At 39.9% G+C, this 21,645-nt stretch overlaps 1 protein-coding gene across 1 annotated transcript in view; it reads right to left on the bottom strand.

The window, feature by feature from the left end:
• ABCC8 (ATP binding cassette subfamily C member 8) overlaps positions 1–21,638 on the bottom strand; it is a 70,875-nt gene extending 49,237 nt beyond the window's left edge. Inside the window, exons 1-8 of the mRNA XM_057369281.1 lie at positions 21,433–21,638; positions 19,991–20,132; positions 17,202–17,323; positions 11,605–11,771; positions 10,011–10,253; positions 8,979–9,167; positions 3,451–3,615; positions 1,425–1,580 (exon numbers count right to left, since the gene is read on the bottom strand). Coding sequence (XP_057225264.1) covers positions 1,425–1,580; positions 3,451–3,615; positions 8,979–9,167; positions 10,011–10,253; positions 11,605–11,771; positions 17,202–17,323; positions 19,991–20,132; positions 21,433–21,628 — 1,380 coding nt within the window. The 5' untranslated portion in view covers positions 21,629–21,638. The remainder of the gene's footprint in view (positions 1–1,424; positions 1,581–3,450; positions 3,616–8,978; positions 9,168–10,010; positions 10,254–11,604; positions 11,772–17,201; positions 17,324–19,990; positions 20,133–21,432) is intronic.
• Between the last annotated feature and the right edge of the window lie 7 nt (positions 21,639–21,645).

Raw genomic sequence — 21,645 nt, 5'->3', positions numbered from 1 at the left:
TAACTGACAATAAAAGCAGGCTTGCATTGTGCCTCCCAAATTTTCCTCAATGAGAGAAAAAAATCAGGGCAAATAGCTAAATCAGGCTTCTTTTTTTCCCCCAGGTTAGGAAGGTAATTTGGTATCACATGATCAGATGAGCTGAAGACTCCATTTTAAGAGGAGGTGCTCACCTGATGTGTAGCAGCTTGACAAAAACCTCCTGTATTCAACAGGCATAATTACAGAATCCACTCAATTCTAGTAAATATCTTTATTGTCAGAAAAAATCCAGATCTCCTTATGACCAGCAGTCTAACACTTCACTCTTTGAAAGACATCCATACAATTTACCCAATCATCTTAATGGCTGGCTTTTCTGCCCCATCCCCAGTCAATGTAATTTTCTTATATGCTTAYGATGTTACAGAAGAAAATCACTAGTTTCAGATGCTGATGGACACAGGAACTCCTAAGCAACACTCCTAAAGCCACATTATAAACTGCCTGGAAATTAGATCTGCAAGTTTCAGTCTATATACAGTCTCGTGAAAACCATTTAATTTTTGGGCAAGAGCCAGCAACCCAAAAGGTTTCTGACTTACACACCAGCCAAATCGGCTTCTGTGTGGCGCTGGAACCAGATTGCCTTTGTGACAGAACACAATGAAACACATCATGTTTTTGAAACTAAATTATACGCCTAGAAAACAACAGGTGAATTTAAACTCTACTGCCTCTTCTGTTTGTATTTACTGCTAGCACTGAAGCACACCCAGCAAAAATGCACCAAATAGCTGGAAGGAAGCAGGAAGACTTGCAGGATACTGAGTATCAGATCAAACTTCTTGCTTTACTGCCAGCTTTTTCAGGAAATTCCTAAATGGAAGTATGGGATGATCCAAGTGGGAAAGGAAACATAAGGGATGAGACCAGTATTTAGAGACAGGAAACCAAAGACACCAAAGGAAAAATAGCAAAACCATTTCATGTAAAAATTTTATAACAAAAAAACMCCTTGGATGAGTTTGTCATCCAAGAAGGAGCAGTAGTTTCAAAGGATGTCTAAAAGATATCTCTGAGCAATCATATTTATGCTACTTCTCTTGCTTCTGCTTGGATTCAGAAGACAAATGATTGCAATATCTTCCAGTTAACTTGCCTGATGTAATAAAAGAATGCACTGCAACCTGCTGCACCCTATAAATATTTGTTACAAATGCAAAGCATGTTTGGCAGCAGCCAAGATCCTAATATAATCATAAACACCTAAAGTCCAGTCACAAATGTGGAATCTATTACAGGCAATGTTTCTAGATGTTAGTAGCTTTTATTTCAAGTTATTCTTCAACTTGTTTAATATCTCCACTTTCATAAAATTCTTATGCAATGAACCACTAGAGACTGACTTGCATTAAGAAAAAAAGCACATTYAACCACTTTACCTGTACTGGCATAGCCCAAAGGTTAGGACAGAGGAARAAGAACCACATCAGCTGATTTGTGTCTATGGCAACCAAGTTACAGATCTGGCCTGCTGTCATCTCTCCCATAGACATGTTAGAAGTTGAAAGCTGCATAATTTTATTGTATATTTTTGTCTGGAAGAGAGATCAAAAGGTGTTAGCACATAGAAATAAAATGAGACTTCTAGCTCCATCCACAAGTCTAGCACGTTGAGAGAAAACTACATTTCCTGTAATTTGACTGGAGAGAATAAAGTTTGGTCTTTTAGGCTATTTTGTAAAATTTAAAGCTTCTATTCTTCACTGACACAAARCACACTGAAGTTACCTGCATCATGGTTGTCTAAGTACTCCGTTTTTGCATCTCTGTGCATCAATAAAAGAATGAAGAGCCCAAAATGCCCAAGAACCACATTAACAACTATGATTTATGATTCAGACCTCCAGCATCTCCACAAAGTGCTCTTCCGTAGCTAACACTTAAGATATTATCAGATTCAATATATAATCCCCAATGTATTACAATCCCTGTTACTTCTGTCTGGCAATTCATTGAGGTCCCATTCCAACTCAGAACAATGTTCCTGGCGGAGAACGTTGCTACATTTTGCTTGGGGAAGCAATCAGATCCTTTATGAAGTTTAATGCACAGACAATGAATGTCACAGGTACAATTCTGTACTGAATTTTGCAGTTGCCTCAGTGCAGAATCAGGCACCAGGTATAAAAATAACTTAGTATACAATAATGAAAGCTCACTTGTACCAGCTGGTTTGGTAAAAATCAAATAGTGCACACTGAACAGGGGCAGATTTACACAGGAGAGGAAGAGATAAAAGATTTAAAGAAAAAAAAAACATAGGAAAAATGGTATAAAAATACTGGCAGAGAGACTGCCATTAACACTGATCTGCTGCTTAGAGCGATAGCTAAAAATTTTCCAATTTGAATAGTCCAACTGGCATTATCTGGATCTGTAATATCCAGTACAGAGAACACTAAACTTTTCTTAAACAAAACTAATTTAACACTATTTCCCACCAATTCCCTTTTTACACTTGCTTCGGTCCATGTATTTTTCAGACAGTTGCAGCTCTTCCATTTGATACAAGGTAAGATTTTTTTGGTCATATTTTTGGGTCAAACTTTTATTCCTGTAGGGTTTTTCTGCTTCACTCTAGTAAGGGAAAACCAGTGGATGGAATCCAGAAGTCTGGCAACTGACAAGTGCTTCCAAGTGTAAGATCAAAAGAGAATTAAACAATTATGCTGCTATTGAAAGCATCCATCCATCACAGAGACTCCCCACAGGATCCATGCAGCTCAGGGGATAAACAGTGTAAGTTATAAGGCCGGATTTCAGGCTGTCACAGGGCAGGTTTCAGCCAGTGCCTTTGGCAATCCCACATTGTAATCTTACACCAAATCCTCTCCTTTCCAGGCACAGAGCTTAGTATGCTGCATTAAACTTTGATCTGCAGTTCCCAGTTAAACAATGATTACAGAGCCCATTTTTGCAATCTTACTTATGTTCTGCACTTGCACTGCAGTGCCTGGCAGATTTTGTGGCATGACCCATGGAATAAGACACCACTCCATCCATTGGAAACACAACCTATCCTTCTGCCCAATGTGTATTTACAAGACATTTTAAAGTTGTATTATTTGCATGGGATGTGATGTTACAAAGAAAATGCCTTTGAGATGGAAGAGGTGCAGTTCACATCTAAACTATTTGTTGTGGTTTCTGTTCAAAACTATTTCAAAAGTTACATTCAGTTTTACTGCCAGCAACTTATTGCTTGAAGATAAAAAGAAATACAGCATTAGACAAGATAAGTGGCAAAGGAAACAGGACTCAGGRCTAACACGATCTCTAATGGGAATGGTACATTCAATACATTTCAGGAGAGAAGCATCTCAGAATGTAACAACTATAATTTGTATTTACAAATACAAATGTTTATGAGTTTGTGAAAAGGTTAATTAGTAATATACTGGGTACCTGTATTGCGCCTCTCAAGTTGATTCCCGTTTCAATAGCAACATAGTASGATGCTTGCAGAAATGTCCTTTGCAACAGAAGGGCAAAAAATAAGAGTACAGCCAAAACATAAGCATTGGACAGGAACTCTTGTGATGAAATAAAGAAAACACCGAGAATTTTAGTCTATAAAAAAAAGGAAAGTTAGAAATCAGGTGCAATAGTAATTACCTGCTTTGCATAATAAACAGAGATAATCACAGTATATTRCTTTGAAAGTGCTCCCAACCTTGTCTGAAACCTCACAGTTTATCAATTCAAAGAAAATCTCATAACATGCCAACTCAGTAAGTTTCATTTAAATGCAAAATGACTTTTATAGGACTTCTGATATCCTTCCAAAATTCTAGGACACTAAGTAACTCCATATGGTCATTTATGAAAAAATGTGTACTGCCCATCATCAGAAAGGAAGAATTTATGGCCTTTGGGAAAAGTTACTCTCATTATTTTAATACCTCAGGTTTCTGAACACTAAAAATGACCTTCACAACTTGTAAAATAACACAAACAGCTCCTGGAACCATGCACATTATTTTGGCCTACAGCATCTTGTTTGCTTTTATCTGTGGTCATTACTTTCTAGCAAGTTCAAAAGATCATCAAAGTGAATTTTGAAGCATTTCTAAAGCCTATCGGGAAAACAGTGTATTTATTTCAGATTATATTTAACAAGCTAATGCTTTTGGTGCCACACAAGTTGAGAGGTTGGCTCACCATGGGAAGCCTGAAATTAAAATGTCTCTATCTTCCTCTTTTTCCTCTTGTCTTCTCCAAAACTTTGGTTGCTGGATTGTGCTTCCATTAAAGGCAAGGTTAGGAAGAGGACTCTTTCTATTCCCTTTCAGAGGGTTTCTTGCCATTTACACTCCTGCTGTATTCCTTGCTCAGCACATTTTTTCTTGCCTACACAGTTTCTTTGCTGTTGCAGTTTTCACAACTGCTGTAACACTTAATCATCTATATTTCACAAACTCTCTCTGTATATTTTATTAGTTCTGATCTGCACCTTGCAGTTAACTTCATAAAATCCCCATATGGCAAGTTCATACAGAGGCAAAATTTAGTTTTTAAAGCTGTTTCTTTGGCTGAGCCAGCTGGAAAAGGAACAAACTTCTTCCTACTGTTATTTATACCTGGGTTGCTCCAACCTGCATTCTTCTGTTGCTTAATGTGCACTAGCTGGGGAGCTAACTGGATTCCTTCCTGAGCCAATTCAAATCATTGAGAAAAGAAAATCAGCCCAGAAAAAAAAATAGGCCAAATGAACCACTAAAGTGCCCAGTCAGTGCCAGAGATAAAACCAAGGAGAAAACGCAACCAGAAGTGACAAGGAATGTAAAGGTGGAAGAGCGAGTCCATTCAGCAGTGGTGACCCACTAGGAGACTTGATCTCCCTGAGAAACTCAAGTCTTACAGTATTTTTTCCACCTCTTTTTACTCCATCTTTTGGCATTCATGATTTCTCCTGCCACTGCTTGTAGTAGGTACACTGTTTATCCCCTGGATGTCGGCAGACTGGATTTTAGGTTTAAAAGCAGACRAATTTATGCTTACCTTTGCAAACAAGTAAACAAAATGATGAGCAAAACASGTTTTGAAAAGATCCTTTGTTTCASTCCATGAGGAGAGCAAATGCATCTAATAACACATCCAGGACTCCCACCTCACACAGCAATACTCTTTCTTATGAGAAGAAACTCTTTTGATCTGTCCCCACAATGGTCTAAMCATTTGTTGAGATGCCTGGAGATCATTCCTCAATATCAAAAARTCACTGTCCAAAAGTATCTGATCACTTCCAACTCTGGTTAACTCTTCTTACATTGGCCACACTAAGCAGCTGTCAAAAGACTTGTGTCTACTATAAAACACAGATGGATTGCTGTGGATTTCTTTGTTTTACTCYCTTTTCCCACTAATGTGGTATTTGTTACAAGCACTGAGATTCAGACTGAGGCTGGACATAAAGAAAAGCACAGTCCTGTAAATCTTTGTTCATGTAAATGTTCCTTTTTTCCATAAGGAAGTATCTTGAAAGTCAAATACTATTTTTATGTAACTATGTGCAAGATCTCCAAAAGAACACGGAAAACTTCCATCAATGACACTCAACAGTGGTGAGTTTCGTGCTTTGAAAACAKGGAATCAAAGCTTATAATAATTTATTTCTTGCTCTCAAAGGTAAATTGCCAGATGATAATAATTCCAGTTGAGCTGGGTGCTTTAACTCAATGCACATAAACATTTCAGCAGTGTGTAGGGGCAATCAACCAAATAGGGAATTAGCCCTCAGAGAAAGTATTCAAGCATACAATCTCCAAAGTCAAATCAATAGAATGCAAGTAATCAATGGGCATATCTGTTTCTTTAAATCTGTATCAAGTGCAAACCTCTGAATAATTATGGTACATGTCAGTAATTATGCTCAGATAAAGAGACATTTAACTGCCATATTACCTATTTTGCACCCTAAAGGGATTTTAAAGCCCTAATTTATTACTTATTCCATAGAAATTCAAGTCGGCTACAGCAGAATTTTATATTAGAAATCATCTACAGTACACTAAAMATGAGTTTCTCTTCCAGATTATTTACAGCCTTACAAGTTCAGATTTTCAGTGCTGTCCTATATATCCATCTGGCCAGATGCCAGACTGCTAATTTCTATAGCTAATACTGCTTTTTAAATAGGTGCTATTTAAATACCTAAGGACTCTGGACTCACACAATCYTAATGTCAATACTGGGCTTTTTGCTACACTGAGCCCTGTGACTTCTAGAGTTTTTTAGATAACGAGTTTGGTGCATCTCTGTATGTGTTTTGCCAGCAGCTCCTCCTAATACTGGAACTGCTAATCCTAACATTGCAATGTGGAAGATGCTACCAGCAAATTATAAAGGTTATCATTCTGTCAGTATCTTCTTCGGTGTGAAGTGATTAACATTCACAGAAATCCATGTCATAGGAATGTTCTGGGGTGGCCATAAATATTGATACTGGAGTTATAAATAAACATGAAGAGCATGACAGAATTTAAGACGCTGTCACGCTCTGACTAACTACAGCACTAACTAGAGCAGYTAATACTGCCTGTGACACCCATGTGATCTGAGTTATTACCCACCATGGAGCTGTATCTGTCACAAAGGACATGAGGAATAGAACAATTATGCTATCTCTTTGCTTTCAAAGATAATTTCTGTTTGAAAGATACAGTTGACTCATTACAACATCTCTTCAATCTAAACTATTTCAGACGTAGGGTAAGAGATGGGTAAAAGACACCCTTCATTGTACTCACACACACCTTATATTTCTTATCTRATTCTGACCCACTGTATGGCAACTCTTTCCAGTGCCCTCAAGCTCAGCACACATCAAGCACAAACATTGCTTGTCCCAATTCACCTTTGCCTCCATGACAGCATTTCAGAAGACTTGTTTCTCACACCTATGAGGCTCACAAGGCAAACAATAAAGCAAGTTTCTCTTCTTTTGACTGTTACAAGCAAGGGTAACATTCCTAGCAGTAGAACTGGTGTATTTCTTTCCAAAATAGACCAAGGTACTTGCACACACATAGGAGCCTTTCTGAACATCCCARTCTGCGTCCAGCAGTTTGAACAGAAACCCTTCATTAGAAAGGCATCTCATCTAACCCAGCAAAAGCAATTTTCAAACATGAATGCAGTTAGACCCTTACCAGAAAAGACAGTGTGTATAAATCAGGTCAAAACAGAARGAAAAGCCTCTTAAAGACATTTTAACAAAGCTAAAATGCACCCTTAAATGTCACTCAGGGACTACCACCATCAGTGAGTACTGCTGTTAGGTGATCCCAAAATGGAGTAAATGACAACAATGACAYTACTGCTTAGCTAGTGAGTGAGGATACCAGGCTGGATGCAGCTCTGCTTAGGRCCTATCAGGACCAGACCTGAGCTTCTTTGTTTTTAACAGAGAAGCACTAGCTGACTYATTTACAGGAAAATTAAATAGGACAATCTGTAAATTATACCAAGTCACTATTTCAGCTGAAACAATGTCCCAAACAAATTACTGAAAGGCAGAGCTCAACAGCTTCCACAGTACTTTGCTRCAACCTAGTCCTATAGTCTTTTCTCATTTCCTGCTTAATTGGTTTCCATTGAACCTACTTACTTTATTAAAGTTTCCAAATATTAGTACAAGGATTACAAAATGGACAAACAGTTAGTTTTAGCCTGAGGCCTTTGTTAAATTTTCTGCACTGCAGCTGATGGACTTCAATATTTACAGTGGACCTAATCCAAAGTGTACTTGARTGAATGGGTATATTTCCATTAGTGTCAACAGACTTTAGAAATAAAGTCTTGTATCAGACACTAAGTGAGCTGCAGAAGTAAACTGATCTATCTCGTAGAAATCCTCTGAGTGACCTCACCTTATAATGAAAAAATATTTCCTGAGTTACATTTTTATTTTTAGCAAATCAGGAAATAAGTCTGCTTCTTCTTGGACAACATTCATTTAAATAGCATCCTTTAGAATATGYTTCAGTTGATCTTTCAAAACTAACCTCCCCAAAGGTACTAGGAGAGATTTTTTTGTCACTGTTAAATTACTTGGCATTTTATTATCATGACAAAACCCTGCTTTAATCCTCTTAGACATCTCTCTTTTTTAGAAATGAATAGCCAAGCTTATTGAAAGCACACTTTTCCTTTCTSAAAAGCACTCAGTCACATACTTGATTCAATGTCTACTCAAGACTGTATCTAATGCCTTATGATATTAATGGGATTCTGGATATGCTTTGCTGGTATCTTGAATGAGGTTATTTTCCAGAATGCAAGGCTGAGTAGATGCACGGGTCRTGTATTTGGCCCACCACACAATCCCAGAATGGGTCAGGTTGGAAGGCACCACAGTGGTCATCTGCTCCAACCTCCCTGCTCAAGCAGGGTCATCCCAGAGCACATTGCACAGGATTGCATCTGAATGGTTCTTGAGTATCTCCAGTGACAGAGACTCTACAGCCTCTCTGGGCAATCTGTTCCAGTGCTTGGTTACCTGCACAGGAAAGAAGTTTTTCCTCATGTTCAGGGGGATCAGTTTCTTGTGCATCAGTTTCTGCCCATTGCCTCTGGTGCTAYTGCTTGGCACCACCRAGCAGTGTCTGGCTCCATCCTCTTGACACCCTCCCTTTGAATATTTGTATACAGTGATGAGATCCCCTCCCAGTCACTTCTTCTTGAGGCAGAACAGGCCCAGCTCCCTCAGCTGGTCCTTGTCAGAGACGCTCCAGGCCTTTAATCACCCTTGTTACCCTGCACTGGACCCACTCCATCACAGCACAGAAGTGAATATCAAGCAGTACATTCATACTGTCATTCCCAGCATTCACAAATACAGTGCAGAGTCACTTTCCTTACTGAGGACAAACAATACAGAGTCACAGCACCACTTTTTCGACTCCTCTCTTTTGATGACATTTTGACAGTACCTGTGGGCGGATGGTGTTATTTCCTTTCCCAACGTTGTGAACAATCCCAGAGATGCAGAGCGGCCCGGCGAATCCGAGCAAGTCTGCCAGAATACGGAATGTGCTACTGAGAAGCAAGGGTCTTCCAAAAGCACAACAGAGAGCACGCCAGATGGATCTGGATCCTTGGGGAGATGATGATCTTTTGTTCTGTTCAGAATTAAATTAAAATCAGTAAGAATTATGTGGTACRTTACCCTCAGGTCTGATAAATCATTGGTATTTTTATCACTGCTTTAATTCATTGWCAACCATTTGCAATCTGGGAGCCAGAAATGCATGGGAACTACAACYATTGTTTCATTTCTTTTTATAGAGCCAGAACAAAACATTATTTTGCACTTCTCTCCACTTCACATAAAGAACCACGGTTTCTTTCCTACCCTTAACAGGGATCAAGGAAGTGCATTGCTTRGGCCTGCTGAGGGAGAAAAAAATGATTGAGGGAGCTGACAGTTGTTTGTTCTCTGGTGAACACAGGGAGCAAAAACCTATACTTTATAGACAGGATGCAAACAATTCTCTTAAAATCCTGAATACACTCAGYTCCCAGCAAGGAGTCAAAATTAATTTGGGCTGAGGTACTATCAGCCCTGAATGCTCCGGTGGACAAACTGTAATTGAAATAAYATGGAAAAAATAACCCTGTAAGGCCTCATTAATACTCCCTCTGTAACTGAATGTTTCCAGGATCTTATTAGGAAGAATAATGGTGTTCAGTGAACACCGTCCATGATYACTTTCCACATCAAAATAGAGGCCGTATGTATTTCACACACATTTAACCAGCAATGTGTTTGACATGCATGTTTGGTTAGAGAAATTTCTTTATTTGTATGAGCTACAACTGAGTATGTGGTCTCTCAGAATACGGGCAGCTACGCTGATGGATAGCAAGTCATCATGTCTGTTTATATCTCTTTGTGTCAAGCTTATATGACAAGGAGTAATGAAAACCACAAGCAGACAGACAGAATTCCATGTTTTTTATACCTTCTGTGCTTCAAAGGCCTCATTAAGGCGAATGTAATTRGTCAGAGCTCTCATAGCAATGGGGAGCTTGCCTATGGTTTTCAAGTCTATTGGTTTTTTATGGGCAGTCTTGATGAATGTGTTCATCCACCAGTATGTTCCTTTGGATAGCAGATTGACAAAGGGCTGCAAGAATCGGACACCGAGATCCTGGAGATCCTCTGGAGGTTTGACTTCTTTAGGAGTTTTGAAGAAAACATATCTCTGAAATCCAGGAAAATACAAGCAGAATCAGAGTAAATTCATAGAAAATAAAAGCGCACAAAGAATAGATAAGGACATTGCAGATAATCAATGAATCAGTTTTGATTTCTCAAAAGACRTTCAAATTCAACCAATACAGCAATCCCGTTTCCTCAGGTACTGAGGAACATCAGAGGCATCCAGTCTAGAAATAAATAATTCTTATCATTCACTATCACTTCCCATATGGTGCAAAAATGTGCAAAAGGTAGGGGAAAAAAAGCCCCTTACATTCCACAGATTCACAGAATCATCACAGATGGAAGAGACATTCAAGATAATCCAGTTCAACCACCAAACCAGCACCACCACAATCACCCCCACACCACATTCCCAGGTACTACATCCAGACATCCCTGGAACACTTCCAGAGATGGTGACTCCACCACATCCCTTGGCAACTTATTCCAGTACCTGACCACTGTTTCAGTGAAAAAGCTTTTTTAACACCTAATCTGAACCCCCATGGTTCAACTTAAGGCCATTTCCTCTTGTTCTTTCACTCAAGACATGTCAGAAGAGACTGACCCCCTCAATTATTTAAACACTACAGCCCCAGCGTTGCTTTGAGTTCCAGGCAGCACAACAGGGGAGAMAGGAGCCTAGGCACAGCCCTGATGTTATCCCTGGGATTCATCTCCCACATCACACTGCCTCACATTTGTTAACTCAGAACATGGAGTTACTGGTGCTACAGAAAGAAAATTTACATGGAAATATTTCTTTCCCTCTTGAATTTAATTTGTGCACACAGTTGGTGAATACCAGCTGAAGGGAACTTTGGCAATTATCTATCCAAGAGTCTCCAAAGTCTCAGTTTAGATTATGACTGCAGACACTGCAGAGGGGAAAAACCAGAAGYATAGCTGGGAGGAACCACAGTTGCCCAAATAAATCACTTATTGTAACTGTTTCCTGGAAAACAAGAGATGTTATTTGTGTGTCTAAGATATTCTCTGATAGAGCAGAAAATTCCTTTATACCAGTCTTCCCTTCCACCAGAGGTACTTGGCTGTCATGACTGAAACAGAATAATTAAAAAATTTACAACAAACTCGAACAGATAAAATTGATCTTAAAAAACAACAGATCCTGAAATTTTTGAAATTACAGATCCATCTGGCCTACTAAAACAGTATTAACCTCTGATTGCCAAATAAATTTCAATTTCTAACTGGATTTTTCTTTCTCTTTTAATAATGCATTTTCCCCCAAGTACCCAGAAAAGGGAATAAATAAAGAAAACCCCAACAATAACTCAAAAAACAAGCAATAAAAACCACAGAAGGAGATTTCGATGATAGTAACTTACCCTCACCCTGATGACATTGATTTCTACAGCTAGTAACATTCCATAAAGAACAACCAAGAGTCCTGTGAGGCAAAATCGAAGCTGAGAGAATCCAACCCCATTATCACAGAACTTTACAAATTTGATGGTTTTAGTTATGAAAGCTAAAGTCCAGTAGAATAGCAATGCTGTAGAGAAAAAAAAAAAAACAATCAGCTCCACAGTCACAAAAACATACAATGACATAATAAACTATTAATTCAGGAAGAATACAGCAGAATATATAAAACCAGAGAGTGGCCTTTCTTATGTCAAAACAAAAGCCTAATTCAATTCCACAAACATTAAAATATTAAGATAATGTTAGTTCTAAATGCCTTTTCTATTAGATTTAGTGATATTTGAAAAGTTTCACAAAGTGAAGTCTGCAGAAGGAAATTTCCATCTGCTGTAAACATGTGTGGACATGATGAGCTCAAGGGAGGGTGTTGCTCCACAAGGTGCCTGTGAACGATGTTCTTCAGATCTGGTTAATGCTACAAGACTGCTATGAATGTGGCTTGAAGGAAAACTCCCTGCAAATCGCTGGGATATGTGCAGGAACAGATATTAAACACTTTGTCCAAACTGCTGCTGCACTACTGTTCAACACAAATTCCACATATGTAATTCACATACATAAAACATCATGGAAGAATATTCTGGCATTCATGAAATACAACTTTTGCTTTTTAATGTTCTACCAAACCTCTTGTCTAAAATTATTCATGCTACCATTGGCTATGGGTAAATAATCCCTGGAATAAACTCTGGCAATTTGGAAACWCTCTCCAAACTATTCGTCACACCAKAAGCCAGCTCCTGGTCCCCATTCTTAAGGAAATGCCTCCCAGGGTTATATTCTTTTCAATGAATCTTTCATTGCTGCTGTGTCTGCCATGGTGCAAYAGATGGAATGAGCTCCAACTGCCAAAAAAAGCTTGGATGTGCTTGGCAAGTGTCTTGCCAGAACCAGAGAAAGATTTCAACCAAGCAACTGTAAGTCTAGCTTAAATAAGAATAATCATCAGGAAGTTGCATAAATTTCAAAGAATTTGTGGTATTCTAGCTACTCTGAGGCATCAGAAAGCTCTCTGGAGATATACTTTGGGGCTACCCTTTCCAAGCAAAGCTAAATTCAGTGTGGAGGATCCATGTGAGATTTGGGACTGCCAGTCCTGCTTCTACAGAAATCAGGTTAAAACCTCTTCTTTAAATGAGGACAGTAAATGGAACGCTACAGGAACACTGTGCATTAGGACATTTGCAAGGGGAACCTATCTTCCTCTAAAAGGAACAGACCAGTTTGCAAGAAGAAAGCTCTGAGCAGTCAGGTATTTGTGCACTGTTCTTTATGCACTGTTCTTTAGTGTTTGATGAAGTTGCAGAGTGGGTTTAAAAGATGTACTTACCAAATTTCTCTTATAAAACTTGAGCTTTTTTATTTGAGGCTTCCTACCATCTTCCCAACTTAKATTGCCTCTCATCCTGTTTCAGACTGCTTCCTTCATTTGAGGCATTCCTCCCTCTTCACAATACTTCTGACTATCAAGTCTCACTTCATCCAAGAATTCCATGCTGTTCTACTCTTAACCACCTTTGTCTGTTAATCTTTGTTTTGTCTCATTCTTCTAACAACAGGTTGAGAACACATCCTCTTGGAATATAAGGGACTTAAACATTGCATTCTGAAAATATCYACCAGCAGAGGACTTCCAAAAAAATAATCAYGCCAAAAAGCRTTGTATGTCTTGGAATTAGAAATAAGAACTAAAATCCTATTCAGGATTTAAATAAGGGTCTATGTGACCTTCCGTTATTATTGTTATAACATTAATTTATCTTTTATCTAACAAGTATTAAAAAGTGCCAAACACAATATTCTCAGGTGACAAGTGACACTTGCTGTCACACTTCCCTAGAAGCATTTGAATTTACTTAGCTTGTCATTTTTGAATACAAGTGTATCTAATGTGATCTGGATTACAGATTACCTGGCTCACAAGTCACTCAAGATAAGGCTCCTTGGAAAATACAATTTTGGTTCTTTTCTTTATAGGTGATGTTCTTATCATCTTGCTGGTGAGTACATCTTGGCTGAAAGTTTCCAGAAATTATCCCTGAGAACTTCCACTGGTCTGAACGGCAAAGGGATTAGATCACAGAGGCATGCTTGTATTTACTGGATTGCTTGAGATCTATTCTAGATGCCTAAAATAGATGCCTTGCTTTTTCTTGGGCCTTGTAAGATGCCTCAAACCACAACACCAGGGAGCAGATTCTCGCCTGGGCCACATCTCTGAAAAAAAGGCAATTTGAAACTCAAACTCTCCCACATTTTTTTTAATCAAGTTCAAACTAAAAAGCCGGACACTAAACTGGATGGGATTTATCAATTAACCTGTGCATGTTTGGAGAGAAATTTTGTGTGCTAAGCAATAAGTCTTACTTTTATACAATAACAGGAAGTTCTATTTTATAGAATAAACCAATTCCAAGGGAAGCAACTACAAYGTAAAGGGAAAAGAATTTTAAATTAGAAAAATAGATCACTGTCTAGAGGGGTAAGGCAGTCRTATAATTAAGATTGGTTAAAAAACAGGACAGTTATCTCAAATAAAAAAATTCATATGCTCCCACACTACCATCCAATTCAGATCAAAACCCTAAAGTCCTAYTGTTATTTCATAATTTTCTCCTACTGCTAATTTCTGAGGTTTATTTATCTATAATACAAGAAAAAAAAGAAACTGAYTTAAATAACAGAATCAGATCTTACCATTCAGTCGTGTGTTTTAAACATCAAGAAAGCAGCAGATTTTCCAATTCAGTATGAAAACTACTCTAAAATGTGTYCTGCTTAATTGTACAAATGCTATGCTTTCATGTGGTGCAAAGAGAATCAAAATTAGCATTATTATGAGAGTTCCCTGGTAAACAGCACTACATGGGAACAGCTACATTCTTTGAAATATAATTACAGGCCAAAATCATACAGAGAAAAACACATTCAGACCAGATCAACGTGGTCCAAGAGTTGAGACACTTAACTGCATCCATGGACTCAATCATTAACTTCAGTGAATAAATATTCCAAACATTGTCAACTTTTTTGATAAGCAGTAACAAAAACGACGACTTCAAAATAGCCAAGTGACTGGGGGAAAGCTGAAAGGCAGGATCAGCAGAGCAACTTTGAGTCCTCCTTTTGCATATCCCAAGGAAATATGCTAATCCCAGGTCTGCCATGTRATCTGCCTCTTACCTGTTTATGAAGAGCTACAAATGGATTTGGTTTCTTTAAGGCACAGAGCATAAAGGCTTTTTAAAATAGAACACATCTCAAAGTTTCACCCTGATCAGAATTAATGAACAGACCTTTAAGGATACACTGCACTGCATGAATGAAAGATCCCCTGCTGGATTCAATGAATTTTGGACAACGCTCTGTTAGCCTTTGCTTTAAACAGCCATCACTCTTTGCATCTGTGAGCATTCATCCTGCAGCTGAGGCAGATGAAGCCCTGGAGTTTTCTGCAAATTCACTGATTCTCAGAAGCAGCAAGATGTCCCATCAGTTCTTTTATTTTACTCTGTGTGTGTGTGCAATTTTAGATCTCTTCTATAGAAGCCCTGTTTCCCGTATGTTTAGCAAAACATTTATCACCAACTTCAGTTTTGCCTGCTGGCTCTCATTTACCTCATAAAATGAGGCTCTAAAGGAAAGCAGCTTCATGGCCACACTGCACTCTAGTGGGTTGAAAGCTGAGTAAAGGTATAATTTAACTATCCATGCTGGGCTCATTTGCATAAAGTGCTCATAGCCTCAGCCCAGATGTCAACACAGAGTAGATGTAAATAAGATTGAAAGATGATGATCCTCGCAGTTTGTGCAGTTAAGAACAAAGGCTAGAGACTTGCGGAAACACCTGTCTCACAAACATGGGACAAATAAAAGAAAAACAGAAGAAAAAATAAAATTAAAATCGGAGATCATCAGCTTGTGAAGACTTTGGATTAGAATTCCATCAAACAAACTAAGTGGGAAAGACTGTGATGGTCTAATTTTGTTTTTTCCTAACAATGTTAAGATCACATTTTCAGAGGGAGTCTCTACTCCTCGRAAATTCTTGCAAAATTAAAATTCATCCATAATACTTAAGTGTAGGTATATATTGGTACAACTGTTTAGTATTCAGGTGTTGCCCAGAGCTTATGCAGCATCAGCACTCTAAACACTGAAAAACATTATCATAAAAGAGAAACTTCTCCTGAGCAGGAATTATGCAAAAAAGGGTAATCAACTATCAGCTGTAACTTTGTGCTACCCTTCTCAGACTTAACAGCAGGAATGTGGTAGTGACACTAAATTATTTACACTGCATTATACATCTGAAATAACAACAAAAAGCCCTAACAACAAAACAACCAAAAAACAAAACCACAAAAATCRCTGCTTGCTTTAGAGTCAGCTGTAACAGGCTAGCAATGCTTCCTGAGGCATAATGCCTTCCTGTGAGAAGGCATCAGATTGACTGTGTTGACTTATTTAAAAAGCAATTAAATGACCTCTCCTGTTCATAAAGGATAAAGAAGAATCTATTTAAAAGAAGGGAACAAYAAGAAAAGCAGTCCCAAATGAGAAGACACAAACGTTGCTAAGCTTAGATAAAAATCTAAGTATTTGGGGAAGAATTTTTTTGTACAGGTGTTACAGCCTCCTTCTGCAGAACAGGATTCTCACTTATCTCAACATGCAAAATAATCTTCAATATTTTAAAATATTTATTTTTCAAATACAGTTATTAATGACTTTCCCCCACCTAACAAAAACTAGAACAGAGCTTCTATACACAGAACTACAATGGCACAACTTCAACAAGACCTACTGATACAGAAATCCAGCTCAAATAAARTTTGATGAGCCAGGACCACCAAAGAAATAACAGGTAAGAGGATGTGACTAAGCATGTAGACATCCTCAGCCTACAGTCTGCTTAAAAAGAAAAGAACATGTCACCAGCTGCACGACTATCAGCAGTGATGGATCTTGCATAGCTACAGTTTATTCACAATCTCACAAAAAATAAAGAGTGGACTAGCTAGTTCTCATACTTAGCAATTTCCATCTAAAAGGCCTTAAAGCAGTTTTCAAAGAGAGTTTTAGGAATATGGAGAACAAGCARGCAAAGTAATATATCCATGACTGAAAGTCAGGGATGTAATTCCTGAACTCCTCGCATATTTCAACAGACCACGCACATGAAGATTTCTTCACTCTTACATCACACTTACACACAACGTGCTGACAAGCAGGRGGCTTTGGATTTAGTAGTTAACAATCTGCAATGCCATTTTTCCCACAAATGTAACTTTTCCTAGAGAAGCCTTTGGCTCATTGAATCCCTGAGAACACTACACAGAATATTATTAGAAGTTAAAATCATTAAAAATAATGAATTGCTTGAGCATACATAGAGGTAGCTTTGGTCACAAAAAACTGCAGTGACCTGTCACTGAGGACGCAGACACAACAGCACCACAGTCACACTTGCAGGTCTGTGGGTTTTGAGACATACCTATTAACAGCTTGGGGAAATTGGATGTTTCAATATTGTGGTAATAGACAACTGATGTGATGGCTGCCAGGAACGCCATTCCAGCCGGCATGTACAGGTGTAAATGACGGGATTCAGAAACCCTGCAGAAGAAAAAACATCTGGTGAAGTCAAACCTCTCAGCTACTTAAACATTTCCCTTTTAATTCATGAACTGTAGCCTGTACCCGGCTCTGATGTAAGACTTTCTAGAATGAGTTATGGATGCAAACCTCTCCAAGTTTTAATTGAATTCATGCTCCTAAATCACACAGTTGGATTTCAAATTCCTCCCCTGTGCTGAAAATGAAAGGTGTGTATTCCTCTTTCCTACTGAAATCAATTGGAACATTGTTTAAATTAGGACAAGCAGCTCATCTCCAAAATGAGAAAAGTTAATTTAAGCTAAACTAGTTTGGGAGCTGTCCATCAAAATATGCAGATAAGACCAACTGACAGCACAGTTCAAGATTTTCTAGAGAAGCATTTTGTGGAAGTGTTTCATTTTTTTCAGTTTGAAAGAAGGAACAGCACCACAGCACAGGAATTACTYACACTGAGGTCTGTCTTCAGTGACTTCAAGGCAACAAAAAAAAACCCTAAGAGAATCATGCACCCTTCTGTTTTGTCCTATAAAGCAAAACTGTGCTGAAGCTTTGCTTCAGGTAGCAGCAGAAGGAGTCCTGCCAAATACAGCCCTTTAGCAATAATGGAATTGTTGGGCCATGYTGTTGGTTTGTGCAGAGTTGGGCAGAAATATGTTTTGCCCTCTCTTTCYTCCTACATCCTCTCTTCCTCCCCTTTTCTTTTTATTATAGAAGGAATTAAGTGCCTTATGCTATCAAGAGCTACAATTTCCTCTGTCTCCCAGCCAGCTTCAAGAGAAGAGGCACCAAGAAGACAACTTAAGGACACAAATTGACACATTATCCTCTGAAGCTAATGGATTTCTTCTTGCTGCAGCTAACACTCCTTTTGTGTTGTTTGGAGAGACAAAAAGAGTTGTGCTGGTAGGGAGATAGGAGATCATCACAGGACATCACATGTCTGAGAGCAGAATATCCCAAATGTCTAGCAGAACCATAGGAGCTCAGGAGGACCATTTCCTGTACCTCTACTTTAGGAAAGGAAAGCCCTCCCTCAATAAAGATTGTGATGAACTCTGTACAGCTGGCTGGAGCCATGCTGACAGCCTGGGACATGAATACTGAATTCCTCTTTTGCTGACAATAGCTGGATGTCAATACAGCAAAATGAGAAAGGATTTCCTGAAATTTCTAGTAATGCCAGGGGCTTTTGTATTTCAGGGCTGAATTCTCAAATTCTCAGCAAGAAAAAAAAAAAAAAAGCAACAGGAACAGATTTCTTCAGACAGCCTAAGCTTCAGTACTCAGAAGGTAACACTGCAGAGTGGGAGGCTTTTCTAAATCTATCCATTTCACAGTTGCTGGAATTCCCCTCTATAACTGTACCTCCAACAGGCCACTTCTATTGCTGAGATGCCAAAGCCTTTAGCACCCAGTTGCTGGCAAAAGGACTCACCAGCATGATCCATTTTGGTTCTTAGAAAGCTGATGAGTCTCAAAACTCTCTTCTATTCACTGGAGCACTCACCAGCCTSCTGAGTGCTTGGGAAGCACACTGTGGGTTGGCACTCCCCCAGTAGAGCTTGGAGCTTTGATTCTCATCAGGTGACACCTATTACTTAACAGCAGTGTTCTGAGTCAAGTTAAACAGCAAGTAAACATAATGAGAGGCATTGCTAAAGAGCAAAATAAAAGAGAAAACTCAAAGCAGGAGATTTTGCTCTGAGCATCCCACACCCTGATAACTCTGAATAAGCAAGAGAAAAATTCCTTAAAAAAAAAACAAACCTGGCATCCAGAAACATCCTATTTATATATGTTTAAGATAAGTTATAATAATAATGATGRTATCAGGTTCTACACCAGAAGACTGCAGTGCCTTTCACACTAGTTGGTGGATACTCACTATATAGATGGCTAATCAGGAAGGTTTTGTTCTATTTAATGAGGAGCTTCAATTTCATAATCCTTGGGTTCAAATTCATAATCATTATGAAAAATCATGCCTCTCTTCAGAGAAAGAAATCATATTCACTGTTATACATAATTAGTTTTTTTCATAGTAAACCACTCTCCTGTATATCACTTGCTCCCCCTGGAATATTTTTTTTCTCCACAGATTGCTGTTTAAAGACACCCTAAGTTGAATAATARTTGATGGATCATGCTGACATAATATGAGCTGCTCTGCTCCAGGTAACAGAGCAGATGTAGTGCACAAACAACAGAAGATACTCAGTGGGGTTTGAGATAGGGCCCAGTAGATTAGTTCCTTTTATTTAGGTGAATAGAACTCATTCTGGGGGAGAATGCTATGACCCTCTGTGTACATGGGATTTTCTCCTGAGTAAGGACTGTGGGACTGGGCCCTTGGACATAAAACGTATCACGAAAATGTCACCATCTGCTTGAATCATTAGGAYTTATCTATGATTACTCCTTGGAAAGACAGTGTCATTAAGCTGAACAAAAAAATGATTAAGGTCAGTTGTGCACGTGTACATCACTTGGCAAGGTCTGTGGAATTTCTGATACAAGGTTGGTAGGTTAATCACTAAGAAAACAGATGCTATGTTCATAACCACATGAATATGGTTTAGATGAGAATTCAGACAGGGAGAAAATATCTGCCCTGAAACCTTTAAACTGCTCAGTGCTACCAGGAGAAGGCAGACATACACTTACCCATCAGACACGATGCCCTCTGCGATTTCACACACCAGCACAAACAAGAGGATAAAAGTCAGTATCCAGCGTAAATTATGGCCAGGAAAATGAAGCCACGTGCTGTGATGTATATGTACTTTGGAGCTCTGACTGCCCCATCCTAAAAGAGAAAAGAGACTTACGGAAAACTTTCTTAAGAAGAGTGACACACGAAGTTCCTGCATACAAAACCCCCCMAACATATATGGAAGAACCTAGCATACCAACATTGACACAGCTGTGTTGTTAAACATACATGAATTTGAATATTATCAGAATTGTGTATTCACCACTTCTCATGCAATAAATCCAATATTTCAGACAGGACACAGCCTTAAATTCCTATACTTCTAGCAACTTACGATCAAATAATTACTTGCACTAAACATCTTTTAAATATATTGAAAGCTTAAATGAACAACAAATCAACGTTTTGCCAAACACACCCAAACACTATAATAAATACACTACTTCCTTTCCCTTTGATTCTTTAAACAAGTTTTTTTTGGTTTTCTTTTATTTTTTTTTAAAGGCTAAGGTGTGAAGCTTTATCTACCTAAAAATTAGCAATACTGAGTGATTCCAGATAAACACAGAGGACCCTAAGCAGCCCTTCGGCTGACCCCGTTTCACACTCGTGTTATTTCCTTTGATAAGGAAACAGGAGCGAATGGTACTCCAGCCCGTGCTGTGGCTCTCCAGGGGCCGGCCCAGGCTGAGCAGAAGGGTACCCGGAGCAGTGACAGCCCCGTGCGCTGAACCGCCGGGCCACCTACCGGCCCCGCCGGGCTTGTGCCATCAAATGACACCCGGCGCAGGTACCGCAGGAGCCACCGCCGCCGGGCAGGACTCGTAATGAAGGGGCTGCCCGGCGGCRGTGACCCCGCACTAATTGCTGGGAGTAATATTTCATAACGCAACACTTATCGGGTTTCCTGGGCTTTAACAGCACATTTCTTTCTGCTCCCCGCGCTCCTGGTCAAAACCGGCAGGTCAAATCCTGCGGTCTTCTCCAGCACCACATCCCTACCCTGCCTGCGCAAGGGTGTTCACCCGCGGGGAGCCCCGGGGCTGCCCCACCAGACGGAGATGGCCCCGCCGCCGGGGCGGACAGCGGGCGGTGCGGGGGCAGCACCGGCAGAGGCGGCCGCCGGAGCATCCCGCAGCTCGCTCCGCATCCCAACACCSTCCGCAGCCTCCCCGCACGGCACGGGGGGCAGGGCCAGGCCGGGGATACGGAAAGGGGAGGCTAGGCAGGCGGGGGGACAACGCGGCACACGCGGGGGAGGGAAACCCACGGCGAGACAAAGCCGGGCGAGGGGACACGGCGAAGAGACACCGGGGGGTGGAGGGGCAGGAGGAAAAGGGGGCACATAGGGAGGACAGAGGCGGCGGGGCAAGGGAGAGCCGCGGACACCCACCAATGAAGAGGATGGGGAAGGTGATGAAGAGCAGGAAGACGTGMGGCACCACGTTGAGAGCGTCCACGAAGCAGCCGTTGTTGAGCACGCCGTGGTCCACGTTGTAGGCGGTGGAGTTGCCCTCGTCGCCGCAGAACGCCAGGGCCATGGCGGGACCCTGCGCGCAGCCGGGCGCCGCCTCCGCCTCCGCGCACATCAGGCGGGGCCGGCGCG

This window comes from Malurus melanocephalus, unplaced genomic scaffold (assembly GCF_030028575.1).
Source record: "Malurus melanocephalus ecotype Western Australia unplaced genomic scaffold, MMel_1.1 scaffold_106, whole genome shotgun sequence".
NCBI lineage: Eukaryota > Metazoa > Chordata > Aves > Passeriformes > Maluridae > Malurus > Malurus melanocephalus.
Note: the sequence above shows the minus strand (reverse complement) of the source record. Positions and strands in the feature narration are given on the sequence as shown.